The sequence below is a fragment of the Trichechus manatus genome, unplaced genomic scaffold (genome assembly GCF_000243295.1).
Source record: "Trichechus manatus latirostris isolate Lorelei unplaced genomic scaffold, TriManLat1.0 scaffold00048, whole genome shotgun sequence".
Classification (NCBI taxonomy): Eukaryota; Metazoa; Chordata; class Mammalia; order Sirenia; family Trichechidae; genus Trichechus; species Trichechus manatus.
This window is the reverse complement of record NW_004443984.1, coordinates 5,222,324-5,236,155: the sequence shown is the minus strand read 5'-3', so window position 1 is coordinate 5,236,155 and position 13,832 is coordinate 5,222,324. Positions and strand designations below refer to the sequence as shown.

The 13,832-nt window shown below is 39.2% G+C and overlaps 1 protein-coding gene across 3 annotated transcripts in view; it reads left to right on the top strand.

The window, feature by feature from the left end:
* Nucleotides 1-104: 104 nt before the first annotated feature.
* RCAN3 (RCAN family member 3) overlaps nt 105-13,832 on the top strand; it is a 49,308-nt gene continuing 35,580 nt past the window's right edge. Inside the window, exons 1-3 of one of the 3 annotated variants that reach the window (XM_023732102.1) lie at nt 668-6,004; nt 6,869-6,945; nt 7,370-7,625. In XM_023732102.1, the coding sequence (XP_023587870.1) occupies nt 7,431-7,625 (195 nt within the window). In that variant the 5' untranslated portion in view covers nt 668-6,004; nt 6,869-6,945; nt 7,370-7,430. Of the gene's footprint in view, nt 232-667; nt 6,946-7,369; nt 7,626-13,832 lie in introns of those variants that run through there. The other 2 variants (XM_023732101.1, XM_004377107.2) reach the window with 2 other exon arrangements.

Sequence of the window (13,832 nt, the reverse complement as noted above, 5' to 3'; positions counted from 1 at the left end):
GACGCGGCTGCTCCTGCCGGCGTCGAGGGCGTGGCAGTGAGACTGCGGGCGGCCAGCGCCGCACCCTAGTCTGCCGGCGGACCCCGGCGGCCCGACCCCCGCCTTCCCCGGCCGCCGCCGCTGCGTCTTCCCGAGACCTCGGTCCTCGCGGCACCCCGATTCCCTCGTAGCCCCGTCGGGCCGCCCCGGGCCTCTCTCCTTCCTTCCTTCCTGCAGCGGCAAAGCGCGCAGGTGAGTCCCCTTTCGCAGGGTGGGGCCGGCGCCCGGCTTCTCGAAGGAGATTTGCCGCCAGTTCTGGGGCGGGAGGGGAAAGGGGGTGCGAGAAGTTAGAAAAAAGAAGCCCTCCGGAGATGCTCGAGACCCTAGAGGTGCTGCCGCGTCGCTTGCCCCCTGAGCCCAGCCCATCTCGCGCCCAGGGTCTTCTGTGGCATTCTGTGGGGTGGTGTCTTGGAAAACAAAACCAAAATCAAAATCTTCTCTCCTTTCCACCGTAATTTTCTCCAACTGTTTGACTTTTTGAAAAGCTGGCAGGCCCAATCTATTCCTGAAGGCAGGAAAGGAGCAGTGGGTCAGAGAGACACGGCCAGTAGTGGAAGCCCCCGTTGTTTTCTGTCTCGCTCCCCCGCCCCCCATGTCGGATAATCATCGCATTACTTATTCTGTAAGTCCTTGAAACTTGTGTATCTGCTTTCGTCTGCTCCCCTGCCCAGACAGGTAGAGCAGTAGCCGTCTGTTACCAGGTTCCTTACTTCCAGCTTCCATGCAAAATCTGATCATCCTTTTTAGGAATTAGGATTCAAGTTTAGGGAGCAGGTCAGATACACGTTTTCAGATACAAACTAGGATTACTTAAAGTAGGGTTTTAGTGTAGTGCTCGAAGCCAAAAATACTCACTCCCTTTTATTGAAAGTTACCTAATGCAACACGTTAATTTAAATATTTTATGGAAGTCTCTGATACACTGGTAAGAGAAGAAAGTAGCTGTGATTACATGCAGTAAGAATTTCTCTTGAGACTTTTTCATTAGCTTTGGCTCAATGTATTAGATTGTAAAACCACACAACATTAAGATTCTAAATCTAGTTGTTTATCCCACAAATTCATTGTTTTTGATGATTATTTATATTCCAGAAATGGACTTCTGATGCAGGAAGATAGTGAAAGGCCTGAAAACAAAGAGTCCATTCTTTAGCCATGAGATTAGCTTTACATTTTACAGCATTGACAGATCTTTCTTAGCTCAAGGAGAGATTCCAGTGCTTTTAGGGAAAACAAGATTTTTTCCGTTATTGAATTGTAACATTCGTAAAGCTTTTAAAACATGAGAATGTTGAGGTCACAGAAGTGAAAGCAAATTTAGTATGGTGGCTAGCGGAGCTGTGGGTTGAAAGAGTTAAGCAGAATATCATGAAAAATAGTGTGACTTGGAATCCATTAGACTGAAGCCTGAAAAATAATGGAAGCCCTAAAGTTGAATACCATGTGTTAGTAGACCTGAAAAAAAATCACGGAAGGTGGAGGTCAGACGGTGGATCTCCACTTTCCCCCTGGAATTTAGAGGCTATGTTGAGGGAAAATAAATGATATACAGCAAAACAAATAGTATCAATCTTTTATATTTCTGGAGTCCCTGAGTGGCACAAATGGTTAAAGGGTGGCATATTGAACCCACCCAGAAGGACCTTGGAGGAAAGGCCTGGCAGTTTGCTTCCAAAAGGTTTGCCATGAGTCGGAATCAACTCCATGGCAACTCTTCTGTTTATTTTTTTCCATCTCTACTTCAGTTATTCTTTAAAGCTTATTATTTTCCTATGTTCTGACAGTGGATTTGGTGTTTGTTTCTTTTATCTTTCTCATGCTAACAAATGCTATTGCTGGTGAGTCACTGGATCTCAGTAATTATAATAGGACCAATTCTAGATTATCCGTGAAAATAGGAAATAGGTCATTAAAACACACGGAGAATACAAAAATCTAATTTTCACCTGTTTTACTTGACTGTTGACACCAAACTTTTTACCAGAGCTACTAAGAAATAGTAAAATTCTACCTTTAAGTGGTGAAATGAGGGAGTAGAAGCTAGCGGCTTGCATGTTAGCCATTCAAAACCCCCAACATTGACAATCCTGGATTTTTTAAAAAGAGAAATTTAGTCTATAATTTAGAAAAATTTTTAAAGGAATTTGGCAGTTCAACAGTATCTGTGAGTATTTTCCTTTATGTGCAAGGGAACAAACACGGAGAAGCCAGTGACTTTTCCAAGGTCATCCAGCAAGACACTTGCAAAGTGGAGATGAAATAATCATTTACTTCCAGGATTGTTCGGTAGCATTTTGAACACATCAGGAAATAATAAGATGCATTCAGATAAGGTATTGAAGTACTGTTTGGGATTTGAAAATGTTTACCAGGTTTGTTGTTGTTAGGTGCCATCAAGTCGGTTCCGACTCACAGTCACTCTATGTACCAAGTTTAGAAGCATATTATTTTGAAAATTTATTTAAAGAAAAAAACTGGAGGAGGAGTCTACCTTTTCCTGATCAGAACTTAAAATGCAGAGTCAACTCCATGTGCCTGACATTTGCCTTGATGGATTACTTTCGTCACAAGGCTTATTGTAGCAGAGCAGATGGTCATTGCTACTTGGAGTTTTTCCACTCATTTGATGTTTCCATGAAGAAACAATTTGCCAGAAGCCAGCCACAGCTACAGTTGTGCTGGAGATGATGCTGAACCCTGATTAGCACAGACCTTTGCTTACAGAAGCTGGAGGTTATTGGTTCAGCCCTTTCTGCTGAACGAGTCAGTATTTCCGTGGGTTAGTGACACAGTTCAGTCTTGTTACAATATTCCGGGCCAGGTGGGCTAGCAAGAACTCCAGTAATAATAACTACACAGGATCAGTGTACTTTTGTAATTTTTTTTCCTTTGCGCTGGTAAAACTGAGTTACCTTTGAAATGCCAATCTAGCTTCCTTACAAGTGTGCTGTGATTGTCATTTCCACTGGTTGATGTTTATCATATCTCTGTGTTCAAATTTAAAAAAAATTTAGTTGCTTGTCTTTAGCAAGAGTACCATCGTCTGAATTTTAATGTCTGTAATAAAGTATGCACTGCATTACAACATAAAATTCCATAAGGCCCATAAAAAGGCATGTGGCTTTTAGCCTTTATTCAGCTAGCTCAATCTATTTAAATATCTATATTTAAATCTTGAAATGTTTTCATATGGAAGCCATATTGCTGCCTCCTGTGGTTGCTTTGGATCCTATCTTATTGATATGTCTGCTACTGAATAGTTTTCTTGAAGTGACACAAAGTGTTAGTTTTATTTTTGTTGCCCTTTTGCTGCTTAAAATCGGATAATTTCGGGATGCATTTTCTCATTTTATTGTTTTAACATCCGTTCAGCCAATAGCTCTGATATTATTGAGCTTCATTCAACCCAACAAAGCATTGTTGTAGATCATGCTATGTAAAAAATAATTAACAGTTGGAGCACCGAGTTCACGCAAAGCATTATTGTGAGTACTTAGCGTGTATTTTGTCATTTAATCCTCTTAACATCCTTATTGGGAAGTAGTATTATTATCCCCCATTTTATAGTTGAGGAAACAGGAAGACTTAGAGGTTAGGTAATTTCTTTAACATAGAGTAGTAGGGCAGACAATTCAAATCTGTAAAGTCTCTTATGGAGCCTGAATCTTTGTGGGGTATACTCAAGGACTATTCGAACATATTTGTAGTTACTGTGATATTTCAGCAATCCATCCCTTTAAAGTATATCGAATAGACAATGTGTAAATGAAGAAAAGGTAGTGATGCTATAGTCTAATGCTTATTGAAATATTTTGAGGCAAAAGGCAAGTATTTTAACAATATTCTAAAATGATTAAAGATAAGGCAGCCATAAAGGACATTACTAGAATAAATGACAAAATTTGAATCTAGTCAGATTTGTATTAGATGTAGTCAAATGTTGGTTAGATAATGGTATTGGATGTTAAATTTCCTGGTTTTGATCACTGTGCTGTGGTTATGTAAGAAAATGATCTTGTTATTACATACTGAAGTATTTGGGAGTAAAGAGGTATACTATCTCCAGCTTACTCTCAAGTGGTTAAAAAACAAGTATAAAAATAGAATGGGCAAAATTTAAGTATTTGATAACTCTGGGTAAAGGATATACAGAGTTCCTTGTACTATTCTTACAACTTTTCTGTTTGAAATTATATCAAAAGCTACCCAAAAATGAAAGGAGAAAACAGGAAGTGAAGGTATAGCATTCTAAGAATTTTATTTTTTTAAGTCAAGTGAAGGATTGTTTCTTGTGCTCTGATTTTTTTTCCCCCCTTCCTTTTTAGGAGTTGGAGGAAGGGGCTTGAAACCAAAAAATCATATCAGAAATAGGTTGACTCTCTCAAGTTTTACGATCTAGCCATTCAGAGCTCCCCAGCTCTCCTAAAAATTAGGCACAGTATTTTCCTCACCTCTTAATGGGTTGGTTGGAGGGGATAAAAACATTAGTGCTCCAAGAGATAAGATATAAAGACAACCCACTTTTACTGATACTGAAAATTAAATTGGGTTAGTTATATCATTCCCTTGCCTAAAACTTTCAATGGCATGCTGATATTGACTGATTTTTATGTCAAAACTCTGTAACCCTACTTTCAAAGCAAGCTACCTATGCCTGCCTGCCTTTCTAACTCTGTCATATGCCACCCACACCAAACATCTTACCCTCCAGCCAGACAGATCACGTGATCTTTGTGCGTGCTTATCCTTCTGTCTTTCTACCTTTGTTCATGTACTGTTAGCTTTGCCTGGAACATATCCCACTTTCTTCTGCTGAAATTCTGTTGTCCCACCATACCCTCCTTTGGGAAGCTCTCTCTAATCCCATGCAGAAATAAATTTTCCTTTGTGCTGCCCTATCAGTGGTGAAAACACAATGCTGTCTGCTTTCATTCAGCAATATTAATAATATCCTTATTAAGCATATATTAGAAACTATGCCAGGGACCATGGATTTAAAAGCACCCTGGTAGCTAGGAAAGATTTATAAACAAATGATCGTAATATAAATATATAACAGAGAAATGAACAAAGTCCTGTGAGAGCTAAACACCACCTGACAGCTTAGTCTTGAAGAAAAGATTACAATGAAAGCCATCCCCACCCCCCCATCCTCCTTCCAGATTGGAGATTTCTGGCACAATAATTAAAGGAATAATTTTTTTTTTTTAAATGTACCTGTGGACTTCCCAGGTAGATATGTTCATTAGAAAGCTAAAAATACAAGTGCAGAACTTAAAGATGAGTCTGGGTATATATATTTGAACGTAGTCACACAGATTAGTAAATTTCAGGGTGTGTAAGCACAAAAGACTGAGGGACAGATCAGAATCTCTTGGGGAAATGGTACCTTTTCCAAACCTACCCTTCCCTTTATTCCCCAAGATTCTACTCTGCTTCCCCCTCAACTTCAGTGACATCCTTCCCAGCTTAAGAATCATTGTATGAAATGAGAGACAGTATTGATACACACATGTATGTGTTTACAGCAGGGAAGCAGGGGAAAAGATTGAGACCACTGATAGTTAAGTAGTTAAATGTTTGGGTGTGGATAAAATTAGCCAGGAAGAATAAGATGAGGAAAAGAGGATGGGAATGAAACCTCAAAGAGACTTAAGTTATAAAGGGTGAGTAGAGAAAGAGGAACCAGTGAACAAGACAGAGTTGGTGAGAAAGGAAGCCAGGAAAGACCAAGACCCAGAAGGCAGGGCCACAGAGAGGGCTGAGAATGAATAGGATGGGCAGCAAGGTGGTGTGCTACAGGGATAGGCTGAGACCTGAAATTAGGTTCCAATTTTAGGAAACCATTGCATCCTCATGAAGAGCAGTGTCAACCAAACAGTTGTGGCGGAAGCCCAACCGCACTGAATGCAGGAGTGACTGGAATTGAGGAAGTGAACACAGCAAATATAGGTGACTGTTTCAAGTAAGTTGGTGGGAAAGGTGAAGGAGAGAGACAGACAGAGGTAGATTGAGGGGAAAGATAATCCCAATGGAAGGTGTTCTTTTTTAAGATAGAGGTGGGTCTTGAATATATATGTTGGCTGAGGGAAAGAAAACGTGGAGAAGGAAAAATTGAAGGTATAGGAGCAGTTAATGGGGCAAGATCATTTAGGAGAGTGAAATGGTTGTAGAGGAGGAGAAATTATTGCTTTGGTGGGAGCTGCTTGAGGGTGAGAACCATGTTTTATTCATCTAGAATCCCCCAGTATCTAACATGCAGCAGGCTTTCAGAAAGTGTTGATTAAAACGAGTAAAGATTTTGCTTTTTAGAATTAGTCTCTACCCTGATTGGTATAATAATGGAAAACACACACACACACACAACCAGTTTTATCCTATAATTGTCATTCTGTAATGCTCTCTATATAAGCAGTATATTTGCAGCTTTGTGTTCTTTGAAATAAAAGGGAAAATCATAAATTATGTAATTCGGAGGTAGTCATGATCACTTAATTTTTCTGGGCCTGATAGATATTTCTTAAATTCATTTCAGCACCTTGAAGTGTGTTACATTTAAGATACTCTGCTTGGTGGGTGTGGTGTGCAATTTAGTGGAGGAGACAGACATGCACACAAATAGCCCATAGAAGACAGACTGACTGTTCCTTTATATCAAGAGGGGCACTGTCAGCTCCATGCCTTAGGGTTAAAATTAGTGATTTTTAATGGTCAGAAAAGGACACCTTTTTGATTGTCTTCTATGTAAATTTTGCCTACTGTAAATATTTGTAATATTAACAAAGACTGTATATACAGCTTTTGGTTCTGTGTGACTTAATTCTTTCAGAGTATATACAAAGTGAACAAAACTGCTTAAGAACAGTAAAGTCAGCTCATCACAGACCATATTTCAGGGCGCAGATGGTGAGTGAATCAGTGTGGGTTTTATTCTCTGTGCCAGTTTCAGTGTTGTATCCTAAAACCCAAAACAAATATGTGAAGGCAGTTCTGGTTCACATTTTTCTTCCTACAACCAGTAAACTAGTGTACATATTGATATTGTCTCATTTTGTATTATCTTTTTTTTTTCCCAATTTCACTAGAAAACTTTTTGCCTTTTAAAAAATATATTATTGCCAGTGAATTGTATTATGTAAAATATACTAAGCAAATCAAATTAGTATGTATAGAATTCATTTATGAGAACTGTAAGGAGTTAATTTAAATGCTGATTTATCTTTCCTGAATAAAATTGCTTCACCTGATGAATTGCTGTCTTGAGAACTTGATTGATTGGAACATTGTTTGGCCATCAAAACCTTATCTCTGTGTTTTGTTTTGTTAACAGTAGGTGCCTGGCAGACATCCTAGAACTTGAAAAACGGAAAAGAGCTGCTTTATAGGGGATAATGCTAAGAGACACTATGAAATCTTGGAATGATAACCACTCAGATCTCTGTAGCAGTGACCAAGAAGAGGAAGAAGAGATGATTTTTGGTGAAAATGAAGATGATTTAGAAGAGATGATGGATTTAAGTGACCTGCCTACCTCACTTTTTGCTTGCAGTGTCCATGAAGCAGTGTTTGAGGTGCAAGAGCAGAAGGTAGGCATGTATCCTACCTTTCCCGTCATTTGGTAGCATGTTGAATGTGTGCAGGTTCAGGGAAAAGCTTAAAGCAGACTAGGCCCATTTGCGAACTTTGTTATTCGTCCATGACAAATTAAGTACGGAAAGCCTGTGTCAACCTTTAGACGTTGCTGCAACTTTTTTTTTTTTATAATGCATTGTATTTTATAAGAGCATCAGTCTGCAACAGATAACGACATTTTAAAAAACTAGTCGTTCTCCACAAATATTTTGAGAAATACAGGCATATGGTGAACTCTGAATCAAGTCTTATTAACTCCATTCATTTATTCATTCATTTACTCATTTTTGGAGCCTGTGGTTAAAGAGAAGCTAGTGATTTTTAGCTTGGCTCCCTATTACTTGGGAGAAAATTCACAGAAGAAGGAATTATTTGCTTCTTTTAAGAAGGAATTATTCTAAACTTTTTTCTTGAGCTAACTGCATGTAACCTATTAGAACTATTTATGATTTTATTTTGACAGAATTTTAACATTTCTTGTATTGCTTTCTACAGCTTGACTGGGGAAAAATGATTGAGTTTATTTTTAAAGGTTACTCTTTTTTAGTTCATTTGTTATTTACCTGGACAGAGAGAAGTCTTTTGTGTTTTTTTCCATTATGACTTTACAGAAGCCTATAGGTCTTAGTCCTACAAAAGTAAAATATTTTTGTCATTGGTTATACATTTTACATGTTCTGAGGCTTTTTTTTCTAAATGCTATCCCAAGCCTTTTAATTTTCAATCTGTGCTAGAAGTGTTTTCCTTCCAGTGACTTTCTTGGAGCAGAATCCAATACAGTTTAGCTCAGTACATACTTGGGTGATGTGTAAGGCACTATGCCAGTTGCTTCAGGGGACAGAGAATGAATTAGATGGTTTCTACCTCAGATAGTTTACAGTCTTGTCGTAGGATGATGAGTTATTATGATATCAGATGGAATATTAGTGCCCTTAGAGACATTTGAAGGTACTGAGGTACCAAAGCAGAGAGGATCATAGCCACTGGGAATAAAAGATCTCATAGGGAGGTGGCATTTGAGGAGAGCTGTGAAAGTTGGGTAGGATTGTAACAGGAAAGAGAAAGAAAGTTTCAGCCAGAGGGAACAGAATGGCCGAAGGAGCGGGATCAGGAGAGTATGAGCCATTTCATGGAGTAGCAGTCTGTTCCGGATGACTGTCACATAGGTAATATGTAGCAAAAGTCAGGTGAAATGAAGCTGGAAAGGTGAGTGTGGTGCCGTCTTACAAAGCACCTTGAACATCAAGCTAGCAGCTTGCCCTTCTAAGCAAAGGAGGGATAATCAGAGCTACACGTTAGGCAGATCAACGAACTGACAGCGTGTGTAGGCCAGAGTGGTGGGAGGCGAGACCAGAAGCAGGGAGCCGGTTAGGATGGTGCGTTTGCAGTAAACCTGCCCGGAGATGATGAGGACCTGAAGACCTCGATGTGGAGCATGGGAGGGAGATTGCAGTTTTGTACCTTTTAAGCTTGTTGTTCCTTATAAATGCTATTTTCTTTCCCAAGTTCAGTCATAACTTAGAATTTTTTAAATCATCCTTCCTACTTTTCTCATATTTTTTAAGAGCTCAAAATATTCACATTCTAAATAATTAAATTAACCTTATTGTTTATAAGAAACCATGTGTACTACTGGTTTAACTTCAAATTATGTTCATAAGAATTCTTTCAGAGACTACCTAGGCTTATCTATTTCAACCTTTTCTTTTTAATTGTAGCCAAGAAAAATTTTTGACTTGTCAGGGGTTAGTTCTTGTCAGTTTTTATTTTTAAAACCATTTGAGGGTTATATCTGACCTGATTTATTTTGGAAATCATCTCAGAGGAAATTTTAGTAACAGTCAGGGGACTTGTAGGTTATGTACAATTCTTAATCATAGTAAGTTTTCTGTAATAGCCTTGGCTGTATTGAAACTGCAAAATATAAAATGTGGCTTATTTTATAAAATTATATGTGGATCATCAAGTGGATAAAAAACACAAGCAGAACAAAAATGTTTTCTTTACATTTTTTTCTCACTATATGTGTCTTATTTTGCTTTAATTTTTCCGGGAATAACCCTTTTATGCAGGTCATCCACGTAAGTGCAAAGAAAAAAAAATCTGATGGATTATAGGCAAACTAATCCTGATGGCGATTAAAACACTATTTTTAAAAGAATTTTAGTTTTTTTCTCTGACTTTTAAATGTTTTTGTCTTTGTTACTAATTGTTGGAGCAAGCTTTTACATTCTTCTGAATGTTGTTGTTAGGTGCTGTTGAGTCAGTTCCGACTCATAGCGACCCTGTGTACCACAGAACGAAACCTGCCTGGTCCTGTGCCATGCTGTCAGTTATTGTTATGCTTGAGCCGCTTGTTGCAGCCACTGTGTCAGTCCATCTCATTGAGAGTCTTCCTTTTTTTTGCTGACCCTATACTTTACCAAGCATGATGTCCTCCTCCAGGGACTGATCCCTCCTGATAACATATCTAAAGTACGTGAGACGTAGTCTCTCCATCCTTGCTTCTCAGGAGCATTCTGGTTGTACTTCTTCCAAGACAGATTTGTTCATTCTTTTGGCAGTCCATGGTATATTCAATATTCTTCACCAGCACCACAGTTCAAAGACATCAGTTCCTCTCTTCAGTCTTCCTTATTTATTATCCATCTTTCCCATGCATATGATAGGATTGAAAATACCATGGCTTGCGTCAGGCGCACTTTAGTCTTCAAGGTGACATCTTTGCTTTTCAACACCTTAAAGAGGTCTTTTGCGGCAGATTTGCCCGGTGCAATGCGTCTTTTGATTTCTTGACTGCTGCTTCCATGGGTGTTGATTGTGGATCGAAGTAAAATGAAATCCTTGACAACTTCAGTCTTTTCTCCGTTAATCATAATGTTGCTTATTGGTCAGGTTGTGAGGATATTTGTTTTCTTTATGTTGAGGGTAGTCCATACTGAAGGCTGTGGTCTTTGATCTTCATCAGTAAGTGCTTCAAGTTTAGCAAGCAAGGTTGTGTCATCTGCATAACGCAGGTTGTTAATGAGTCTTCCTCCAATCCTGATGCCCCGTTCTTCATATAGTCCAGCTTTTCGGATTATTTGCTCAGCATACAAATTGAATAAGTATGGTGAAAGGATACAACCCTGATGCACACCTTTCCTGACCTTAAACCACGCAGTATCCCCTTGTTCTGTCTGAACAACTGCCTCTTGATCTATGTGTAGGTTCCTCATGAGCACAATTAAGTGTTCTGGAATTCCCCTTCTTCTCAGTTTTATCCATAGTTTGTTATGATCCACACAGTCGAGTGCCTTTGCATAGTCGATAAAACACAGGTAGACACTTTCTGGTATTCTCTGCTTTCAGCCAGGATCCATCTGACATCAGCAATGATATCCCTGGTTCCATATCCGCTTCTGAATCCAGCCTGAATTTCTGGCAGTTCCCTGTCAATATACTGCTGCAGCTGCTTTTGAATGATTTTCAGCAAAATTTTACTTGCATGTGATATTGATATTGTTCGATAATTTCCACATTCTGTTGGAGCACCTTTCTTGGGAATAGACATCTCTTCCAGTTGGTTGGCCAGGTAGCTGTCTTCCAAATTTCTTGGCATAGACAAGTGAGCACTTCCAGCGCTGCACCCGTTTGTTGAATCATCTCAATTGATATTCCATCAATTCCTGGAGCCTTGTTTTTGCCAGTGCCTTCAGTGCAACTTGGACTTCTTCCTTCAGTACCATCGGTTCCTGATCACATGCTACCTCTTGAAATGGTTGAACATCGACCAATTCTTTTTGGTATAATGACTCTGTGTATTCCTTCCATCTTCTTTTGATGCTTCCTGCATCGTTTAATATTTTCCTCATAGAATCCTTCACTATTGCAACTTGAGGCTTGAATTCTTTCTTCAGTTCTTTGAGCTTAAGAAATGCCGAACGTGTCCTTCCCTTTTGGTTTTCTATCTGCAGCTCTTCGCACGTGTCATTATATTACTTTACTTTCTCTTCTCAAGCCACCCTTTGAAATCTTGTGTTCAGTTCTTTTACTTTATCATTTCTTTCTTTTGTTTTAGCTACTCGACTTTCAAGAGCAAGTTTCAGAGTCTTTTCTGACGTCCATTTTGGTCGTTTCTTTCCTGTCTTTTTTGTGACCTCTTGCTTTCTTCATGTAATGTCCTTGATGTCATTCCACAATTCGTCTGGTCTTCGGTCGTTAGTGTTTAATGCGTCAAATCTATTCTTGAGATGGTCTCTAAATTCAGGTGGGATATACTCAAGGTCATACTTAGGCTTTCGTGAACTTGTTCTAATTTTCTTCAGTTTCAGCTTGAGCTTGCGTATGAGCAGTTGATGGTGTGTTCCGCAGTTGGCCCCTGGCCTTGTTCTAACTGATGATACTGAACTTCTCCATCGTCTCTTTCCACAGATGTAATCGATTTGATTTCCTGTGTATTCCATCTGGCAAGGTGCATGTATATAGTCACTGTTTATGTTGGTGAAAAAAGATATTTGCAATGAAGAAGTCGTTGGTCTTGCAAAATTCTGTCATGTGATCTCCAGCATCATTTCTGTGACCAAGGCCGTATTTTCCAGTTACCGATCCTCCTCCTTTGTTTCCAACTTAAGCATTCCAATCACCAGTATTTATCAATGCATCCTGATTGCATTCGATCAATTTGAGACTGCAGAAGTTAGTAAAAATCTTCAATTTCTTCATCTTTGACCTTAGTGGTTGGTGCGTAAATTGAATAATAGTCATATTAACTGGTCTTCCTTGTAGGCGTATAGCAGTTATCACTGACAGCCTTGTACTTCAGGATAGGTCTTGAAATGTTCTTTTTGATGATGAATGCAAGCTTCTTCTGAAGAGTAGACTAAATATCACAGGTGCCATTTTCATGTAAGGATGAATCTTCATTTTCGATTGCTGGATTTTGGTTCTATGCTTCCACCAAAAAATGGACAGGGGGGCAGTAAAGAGAATAATAAACCAATAAAGTGAGGAAAAGACTTATCTTTGTCATTCCTGTTTCTGCAGCAGCAGCAGCATGGTTGTTAGTTCTGTATCTGCTTAGCTTTGCAATAGCTCCTCTGACAGATCTGGATTCATCCCAGTGTGATTATATTTACTTGTTTGTTGTCTTCCCTTTCATAAGATAAGGAAGATTAAGGCTTGCCTCTGATTTGAACACGTGGAGTTTTCAAACTACAATTTAGGTTTTTGTGTTGTAAGAAATAGTACTGTTCCTTCTTTCTGTTTTGCATAGGTCTGTGTGTCTGAGCAGACTCGGTAAAAGTTAATGCGAAGTAATATTCTGCATAGGACTAACTCTGTAAAGAAATGCAGCGTGGCTTTTGGACTATAGTCCCTTTAGAAAACACTGCCTTTGTATAGAAAATGGTTTCAACTGATGTACTTGCCATAGGACATGTGATTTGGGTTGTTTTCTAATGATAATGCTTGGGGTATATTGAGACATCTTTACTTACTCTTTTTAATAATCAAACTTGGACATTATTTACCTGTGTCTTACCTGGACTTTACTTGATCAGTGACACTCAGTACCTAATAGAACTCCCAGTGCAGAGTACCGCCTGTTAAATATTTGTTGGATTAATGGATCTGTAAGGTGATTGTTGAGGATTAGTAATGCAGTGCTGTGATCAAGAGCAGAATGATGAGCTGAGCAAGCTTAAAGTAGTATGATGTTGTTGTTAGGTGCCGTTGAGTCAGTTCTGACTCATAGCAACCTGTGTACAGCAGAATGAAACACTGCCCAGTCCTGTGCCATCCTCACAGTCATTGTTATGTTTGAGCCCATTGTTGCAGCCACTGTGTCAATCCATCTCTTTGAGGGTCTTTTTCCCTGTCCCACTACTTTACCAAGCATGATGTCTTTCTCCAGGCAGTGGTCCCTCCTGATAACATGTTGAAAGTATGTGAGATAATGTCTCACCATCCTCGCTTCCAAGAAACACGCTGGCTGTATATCTTCCAAGACAGACTTGTTCATTCCTTTGCCAGTCCATGGTATATTCAATATTCTTTGCCAACACCATAATTTAAAGGCATCAATTCTTCTTCGGTCTTCCTTATTCATTGTCCAGCTTTGGCATGCATATGAGGCAGTTGAAAACACCATGGCTTGGGTCAGGCGCACCTTAGTCCTCAAA